Consider the following 9,173-nt stretch of genomic DNA (forward strand, 5'->3'; position numbering starts at 1 on the left):
AGTTATCTGAGAGTTAACAAATCTCTTGGGGTGCCCAAACTTTTGCATGGTGCTCCTTTCCTTTTTTCCCACTCTAAAATTATACAGAACAGTAATAATACTCTAATCTTAAAATGTTGAAAAGAATATTTCGTCTTTAACTTAATGACTTTTGGAGATCAGTTCATCTTCTACTCACTTAACTATTCACAGTAACAGAAATTCTGACCAGGGGTGCCCAAACTTTTGCATGCCACTGTATTAGCACACTACCACGCACACTTACTTGTGCATATTAACATTTTATTATGGACTCTGTAAATCTAAGAACATCACATCCACTAGTTCACACTATAGGTTGGTCACCATGATTTCCCTTTCAGGAAATAATGTTGAATTTTTCTCATCCAGTTAAGATTTTCTAAATATCCTTTCTTTATCCTTTATTGCAACTTCTAACATTTTCTTCACCAACAGCATTAGGCTAACTCGACCAATTTCCTGATGTCTTGATTTTTAAATAGTGAGGTTGCATTGGCTTTCTAGTTTATTTCTGAGTGCTTCTGAGATAATTGGTGTGTCGATGGGAGGCTATGTCACTGTGAAACTTGGATGAGGATGTTAAGTAAAAACTTATGAGATTTTTCTTTTTTCAAGTTGTACCACACATGAGCAGGTGTTAAAAAACATGTAACAATGAAATAAATTTAAGGTTTGAGAGAGTAGCATTTTGATATTGGTTTTATTTTTAAGTACAAAATTCATTCTGGTAGAGACCTTAAAAGAGATTAGGAGGGTAACTGTTATGAGTTTCCCATGTGTCTGTGAAGTCCTGAGACTGCTTAAAGTCTGCAGAGTTTTCTGATTTCTGTTTGTTTTCTGTTTCAGGCTTATTTTGCAGATACCAATAAGGTATTTATAGCTTTCTTTAATAGACTGATATGTTATTGTAATTACATCTTAAATATCTTAAGTATAGCTGTTTTTCCTAACTTGTTTAATATCAATTTCAGTACACAATTGTAAAGAAGGACAAAAATAATTGTTACTTCAGATCCAGTGCAGCACAAAAAGATAAAGAGCACAATAATATATTTATAGTGCTCTTTATCTTGTGTGTGTGCGTGTGTGTGTGTGTGTATATACGCGCGCACACACACACACACACACACACACACACACACACACACACACACACACACACACACACACACACACACACACACACACACACACACACACACACACACACACACACACACACACACACACACACCCCCCCCCCCCCCTACATAAGATGGCTTATATACACTGAGTGGAGACACAGGAGTGTCTGTGCATAAAGTGACTGTCAGAAATGATAAAGTAGTTGTGGTGGGGTGGAGGTGTTGGTCAGCCTTATTGTTTGGGGAAAGTTACTGTTTTTGAGTTTGAAAGTTACATTTTGAAAGACTAAGTTATATGTTTCTGTATATTTTCTATAAATAAGCAAGAAGATCGTGAACCAGTTTATTCTGAGGAACTGGGACTGGCAATCGAGAAATTGAAAGATGGCTTCACTCTGCAAGGTCTTTGGGAAGTAATGGGTTGAACTTCAGGTTCACTTTTGTATTAATTTGTTTTAAGAACGCTCTTGAGACTTAATGATATTAATTCAAATAATATCGTAATTGGGAGAAATGTACATAATTTACAACCATCGATATTAAATTGGGATTTCACTATAAGAGGCTGGCCTGACGTAATGATATTACGTAAAGATTTTAGGCATGTTTGTGTTTAGGTTTTGGTGTTCAATAAAATGTGTTACGGGTTTCATTAAACGTAAAATGCCTCACTTCATTTTATTTGAGAAAACCTACATTGGTGACCCTGATGCTCTAGGACAATTCCAGACTTATTGAACATTTTGCTTTGAAGCTGCTGGATTTTTGGAAGCAAAATGCCATTGCTTCGTTTGTACAAACAGATTTGCTCAGCAAGAAGTCGCCGCAAATGACACCAAATTCTACTAGGTGGCAGCATCGCTCAGCAATTCCACGACTGTGAGTGGTGAGTCTGCTTGAACACCCACCTGAACACGATAAATACCGATCGCTGAAAACTCACCTTTTACAGAATTATGGATTATAAGAGATTGAGCATGCCAAACAGTCACTCTTACCCTGTCTTGGTGATGCTAAGCCATCAGAGATATGGACCATATGCTGTCTCTCCTGGGAAATCATCATCCTTGTTTTATTTTTAAAGAACTCTTCATGCAGCAAATGCCTGATCAAGTTTACATTATCCTCTCTAATGCACCCATGATGGACGACAGGGAGCTTGCTAAAATGGCCGATAGTCTCCACTCAGCCAGACAGCGGTGCATCATTCCTCCTCCTTTCTCGACCTCAATAAGCCTGGTCAGCAAGGCACCCAACGCAAGGACACACGTGGCTGCGAAACAGACGATGCTAGGCCTGTGCTTTTACCATACTCACTTTGGTACGAGTGCTAGGAAGTGCCGACCACCTTGCAGCTTCAACAGTGCCAGCACATTGGGACATAAGAGGTCTGTGATCACTGTGGGTTCCACCTACCTGGGTCGTCTACTGTTCATTATGGGCGCCCTTTCAGAGCATCACTTCCAGTGTGACACAGGTGCTCAAGTGGGTGTGCTGCCAGCATCGCCTATTGATGAGAAGGCAAAGAGCAATGAAACCTCGCTGGAGGCCGCTAACGGCAGCAGGATCCATACTTACGGAACACAATGTGTGACACTCTGTTTCACTGGGCCATGTTACACATGGGACTTTGTCCTGGCTAAATCGGCTACACCTCTGCTTGGCGCATTTTTCCTGTGTGTCCAAAAACTGTTTGTTGATCTTAAGAACTGCTGGCTTGTGGATGTCAAGCACTTTAGATCATTACCCTGCTTCCCCATTAAGTTCCCCACGGTGACTCTGTCTAGCGCATGTGAGTTTAATCAACTGCTGGGCAAATTCCCAGACCTCACCAAGCCTACATTCTCCACTACAGTCACAAAACGTGGGGTTGAGTACCACATTCCCACAACTGGTCTGCCAGTCCGTGCCCATGCACGTAGACTGGATCCAGAAAAGCTGGCAACCATGAGCTTGCCAACAGAGAAAGACTCAGAATTGTACACCGGTCAAATAGCCCCTGGGCTTCACCCCTATATATGGTTCCTAAGTCCAGTGGTGGTTGCTGGCCATATTGTGATTGGCAATGCCTTAACAAGGCCACCTCCTCTATTCATTAACCAGTCCCACACATCCAAAACTTTTCAGCATATTTAGCAGGAAGGTTAATTTTTTCCAAAGTCGATCTAGTTAGGGGCTACCACCAGATACCTGTGTACTCAGGGCACATTCCCAAAACAGCTATGATGATCCTGTTTGACTTTTCTGAATTTCTGTACATGCTGCTTGGACTGAAAAATGCAGCACAGACTTTCCAGTGGCCAATGGACTCAATTAAAAGACTGAGATTTTCTTTTTGTTTACGTGGATGACATATTTGTCAGCAGTGCATCCCAATCCGAACACGTATCTCATCTCCGCACATTTTTTGAGCACTTAAGCCAACACAGGTTGATTAATTAACCCTGCTAAATGTCAATTTCGGTTGTCAACCATTGACTTTTCTGGCCATCACATATCTGCAAAAGGTGCAGAACTCCTCCCATCAAAGGTAGCCGCTATTATGGATTTCCCACTGCACTGCACTACTAAGAATTTACAGGAATCTTTAGGCATGGGGAATTTTTATCACCACTTAATTCCACAAGCTGTTGAAATTATGTTTCCCCTGTATAGTGTGCTTAAAGGCTTTACCTCTAATCAAATGCTTCACTGGTCTTTATGGGAATCATATCAGAAAGCCCAGCATTGCTTGGTCATAAGTCAGAGAGATGTTGGGGTGGGATGAAGAAATACACCACTGACTATGACCACTGGAGAAGCATTTGTGAATCTAGAATGGTCAAAAATTTTGTACAGTCAGAGAAGGACCCTCCTTATTGTTGTGAGATCAGCAATGGCACAGATGTGATTCAGAAAAGAATACAGAGAGTTCTGACATATAACTGAAGTATAAGTGGCCATAGTTCTAGAACTCCACAGCACAGAAACAGGCCCTTCGGCTCATCTAGTCCATGCTGAACTGTTATTCTGCTTAGTCCCATTGACCTGCACTCGAACCATAACCCTCCCATCCATGTACAGTACCTATCCAAATTTCTATTAACTGTTGACCCAAGCTTATATTCAACACTTGCACTGGCGTCTCTTTCCACACTCTTGCCATCCTGAGTAAAGATGTCCCCCATATGTTCACCTTAAGCATTTCACCTTTCATCCTTAACCTGCTACTCTAGTTCTACTCTCACCCAACATCAGTAGGAAAAAGCCTACTTGTATTTACCCTATCTGTACGCTTCATAATTTTGGATACCTCTGTCAAATCTCCCCTCTACACTCTAGGGAGTAAAGTCCTAACCTATTCAATCTTTCCCTATAATTCAGGTACTCAATTCGCAGCAATGTCCTTGCAAATTTTCTCTGCACTTTTTAAATCTTATTAACATCTTTCCTGTAGGAAGGTAACTAAAGTTGCACAAAATACTCTAAATAGGCCTCACCAATGTCTTATGCAACTTCAACTTAACATCCCAACTCCTGTACTCAATACTTTGATTTATGAAGCCCAATATGCCAAAAGCTTTCCTTACAACTCTATCTAATCTGTGTAGCCATTTTCAAGAAATTATCGATATGTATTCCCATATCCTTTGGTTCTACCACACTCCTCAGTACCCTACGGCTCACAGTATAAGTCCTACCCTGGTTGGTCCTCACAAAGTGCAAAACCTCACATTTGTCTCTATTAAATTTCATCTGCCATTTTTCAGCGCATTTTTCCAGCTGGTCCAGATATCACTGCAAGCTTTGATAGTCTTCCTTGTTCACTACACCCCCATTCTTGATGTCATCCACAAATTTGCTAATCCAATCAATCACATTATCATCCAGATCTTTGATAAAGATGACTAACAACAATGGAACCAGCACCAATCCCTGCACTGTACCCTAGTCACAGGCCTCCAGTCAGAGAGGCAACCAACTATTACCACTCTCTGTCTTTTCCCTTGAAGGCAGTATCCAAAGCAATTTACTACCTTATTTTGAATGCCAAGTGACAAAACTTCTTGACTAACCTCCTATGTGAGACCTTGTTAAAGGCCTTATGAAAGTCCATGTAGTCAAGATCCACTGCTTTGCTGCCTTCAACTTTCCTAGTAACTTGCTCGAAAAATTCTGTAAAATTTGTTAGACACGACCTATCATGCTGAAAGCCATGCTGACTAATCAGTCTTTGTTTATCCAACTACATATATACCTGTTCTAATAACTTTCCCGCTACTGATGTCTGGCTCATGGCCTATAATTTCCTGGTTTATTTTTAGAGCCTTTCTTAAACAATAGAACATCATTAGCTATCCTCCAATCCTCCCGCACCTCACCTGTGGCTAAGGGTATTTTAAATATCTTGCTGGGGCCCTGCGATTTCTGCACAATCCGAGGGAACATGTTACCATGCCCTGTGGAATTAACCACCCTAATTTTCCTCAAGACAAAAATTAGGATACATGTATAAGGTCCATGACCTCGCAGCTGCTTTGCCTCACTTCTATAGACTGTGTCAGCCTCCTGAGTGTAACACTTACCCAACAAGCTGGTATATGTCTAGGAGAAAAGGAGATCCAGCCTCTCACCACCCCACCTGCCGTACACGCAGGTGCTGTGAGAATCAAATTAATGCCGCGCGTACACACACAATATCAAACTCACACCAGATACCGTTACGGAATACACTTTAAAGATTTTACTAAAACTAAAAGAGTACTATGCAATACAGTATATATGAAGGAAAAGAAAATAAAGTAAAAGGTGCCAACTTATCAAAGTTCAGTCAATTTAGTGCACATCGTTGGAGCTCAACCATCGAACCATTCGGCCCCTCGTCACTTTCCACTGACCTCCACGTCCTCGCACCCAGGACCACCCCGGTGGTCGACCAAGCAGTGCAGCGCACGTCCACCTTCCTCGGCGTCTCCTTCCCGCCTCCCCTGAAAAGACCGCGAAACCCCCAAACTCCCAGCCTCACAAGACAAAATAACATTCCCCATTGGTTAACAAATGAATACAATCCCCATATCAACAAGTCCAAAGCTAAACAACTGCGAGAGAAAACACTTATCAAACATAAAAGCATTCCTACTCTAGCAAACCAAAGAAGCCATTTTGATTACATACACAGTACATTGTACATGAGTAAATACAGATACAAAAAATCCATTTAATGTCTCCCCCATCTCTTGCAATTCCATGCATAGATTACCACTCTGATCTTCCAGAGGACCAATTTTATCCCTTGCTAAACCTTTTGCCCTTAATATATCTTTAGAAGCTCTTTGGGTTCTCCTTCACCTTGTCTGCTAGAGCAACTGCAAGTCTTTTAGCTGCCTTGATTTCCTTCTTAAGTGTAATTTTGCATTTATTTACTCCTCAAGTACCTCATTTGTTCCTACCTGCCTATACCTGCTATGCACCTCCTCCTTTTTCTTAACCAGGGCCTCAATATCGCTCAAAAACCTAAACCTGTTACTCTTGCCTTTTATTTTGAGAGAAACAAACAAATTCTGTACTCTCAAAATTTCAGTTTTAAAGATCTCCACTTAACAAGTACTACTTTGCCAGAAAACAGTCTGTTTCAATCTTCACTTGCTAGAACCTTTCTGATACCATCAAAATTGGTCTTTCTCCAATTTAGTATCTCAACCCAAGGACCAGACCTATCCTTTTCCATAAATACCTTGAGGCTAATGGCATTATGAACACTAGATGCAAAGTGTTCCCCTACACAAACTTCTGTCACCTGCGCTCTCTCATTCTCTAAAATGAGATATAGTATTGCATTCCCTGTAGCTGGAACTTGTATGTTTTGATTAAGGAAACTTTCCTGAACATATTTGTCAAACTCTTTCTCATCTAGCCTTTTACGGTATGGGAGTCCCAGTTAATATGTGGAAAGTTAAAATCACCTATTATCTCAACCTTGTATTTCTTGCAACAATCTGCAACCTCTCTACAATTTTGCTCCTCTAAATCCTGTGGACTGTTGGGTGTTCTATAATATCCCATTAACGTGGACGTATTTTTCTTATTGCTCAGTTCTACCCATAAAGCCTCAATAGACGAGCTCTCCAGACTTTCCTATCTGTGCACTACCATGATATATTCCTTGAATTGTAGTGCTACCCCCTCCACCATTTATCCCTCTCGTTCTATCACGTTTAAACAACGAAACGCTGGAACATTGAACTGTCAGTCCTGCCCCTCTTGCAAACATCTCACTAATGGCTACAATCTCATAATTGAATGTGCTGATCCATGCCCTAAGCTCATTCCTGCAATACTCTTTGCAGGAGTAAGAACACTAGTTTCAGCTCAGAACTTTAGTCCCACCATGTTCATCATTTTGATTTCTGATTTTGTATGTAGACTTAACAACATCTTTCTCCAAAACCACTCCATTATCTGTTCTGGCACTCTGGTTCTCATGCCCCTGCAACTCTAGTTTAAACTCCCCCCACCCCAAACTCTGCAGCACTAGCAAACCTTCCTGCAAAGATATCAGACCCCCTCCAGTTCACAATCCATTAGAAGTTGCAGCAGGATGCACTTCTTGCAGGTGTAGTCGTCAGGGACAATGGAGGTCTCGCTGCGTTTCTAAATCCCACAAGAGGAGCGTTGCACTATTTTGCCTAGCATCCCTACTGCTCTAAATGTGCAAAAAGAAAGAAAGAGAGAATAAACAATGATAAAATCTATCTACAGCCTATACCTCTCCTCACTGAAGCCCTGATGAGCCAAAGACCCTACTCCTCACTCTAACACTGGCCTGCTCACACAATAGCCGCTCCACCTAAACCTATCTTCTTTTTATTTACAGGTGGAGGCACTGGTTAGAAAGTCTTTAGATTGACTAAGTATAATGGACAATAAGTACTGGGAAGGAGAAAAACAGAAGATGCTGGAAATACTCAAGTCAGGCAGCTTCTGTGGAAAGAGAAATGGAGCCAACATTTCAGCTCCACATCCTTCATCAGAATGGTTGATGAGAAGCATTGTTCTGTGGCAGCATCAAACAAAGTACATGGGCATATTGGGAAAATAGGCAGCATGTAAACCAGGGATTCAGATAGATGCCTTATGCTGCAGACTATAATCCTGACTAAAGTCATCAAATACAGAATAAGTGAAAAGGAAACTGCCTTGATGAGTCAGGCTAGATCAGAAATGTGTCAAAGTGAAAAACAGGACTGAGGCAACTGGTGAAAAATGGGTAAGGGGATCAGGTTTTCTGAGAACAGCCGAGGATGGCTTGGGGATAATTTGTGGATCTAAATGGAGCAGCTGAAAGGCAGTACATTGCAGGATGTAAATCTTCTCAGAAAGAATATCTTCAGAAAGTTCATCAGTTTATATAGTATGGGGGCCAACAAAGATCCAGACAAGACGTCCTTCATTTCTAACCACCAAGTTGGAAGAATTAAAATGATTGTTTGTCTTGATTGTGTAAATTTAACAGCACAGTTTTCCAACAACATGCTTAGCAGTTAAATTATTTATAAAGTATTTACATACATACAAAGTAGTTGCTACATTATAAAATTGCATCATGTTAAGGATATAAGAACACTTGAGCTGTAGAAAATGAGTCACTTTTTTATTAAGATAGAAGGATAATGAGATAAATTTTAAGTTTAGTAATGAATATAACTGATGTACTTTCTAACCTAAAATAGGCAGGAGCTGAGATGACCACTACTTTCAGCTGTTCAACAGCTGAAAGTAAGGAAAGATTCCCTCCATCTTCAAAATTGTGTCTCACCTATCTCCAGGAAAAGTTATCTGTCAACAACTATTTAGCTATCTTCAGGTTAGGGCTTCTCCTGGATTGTCCTCGATTTGCTATCATACTCATGAATACGCCTCAGTCTGATTTGAACAAGTTAATTGTCAGATTTTAAATACATGGGTTAATGATTGGAAAGCATGTTTGTAAGCCAGTTACTGTAATTTATGATGATATAAGGATGAAAACAGATAGTTATGAGAAGTTAC

General features: G+C 40.7%; 1 protein-coding gene across 1 annotated transcript in view; it reads left to right on the forward strand.

Annotated features, from left to right (window-relative positions):
• The window catches only part of bbs5 (Bardet-Biedl syndrome 5), a 48,876-nt gene extending 47,067 nt beyond the window's left edge, over positions 1–1,809 (forward strand). The window contains exons 11-12 of the mRNA XM_073047245.1: positions 868–891; positions 1,469–1,809. Of these exons, the coding sequence (XP_072903346.1) occupies positions 868–891; positions 1,469–1,570 (126 nt within the window). The 3' untranslated portion in view covers positions 1,571–1,809. The remainder of the gene's footprint in view (positions 1–867; positions 892–1,468) is intronic.
• The last annotated feature ends 7,364 nt before the right edge of the window (positions 1,810–9,173 follow it).

The sequence above is a fragment of the Hemitrygon akajei genome, chromosome 5 (assembly GCF_048418815.1).
Source record: "Hemitrygon akajei chromosome 5, sHemAka1.3, whole genome shotgun sequence".
In the NCBI taxonomy this organism is placed as follows: domain Eukaryota; kingdom Metazoa; phylum Chordata; class Chondrichthyes; order Myliobatiformes; family Dasyatidae; genus Hemitrygon; species Hemitrygon akajei.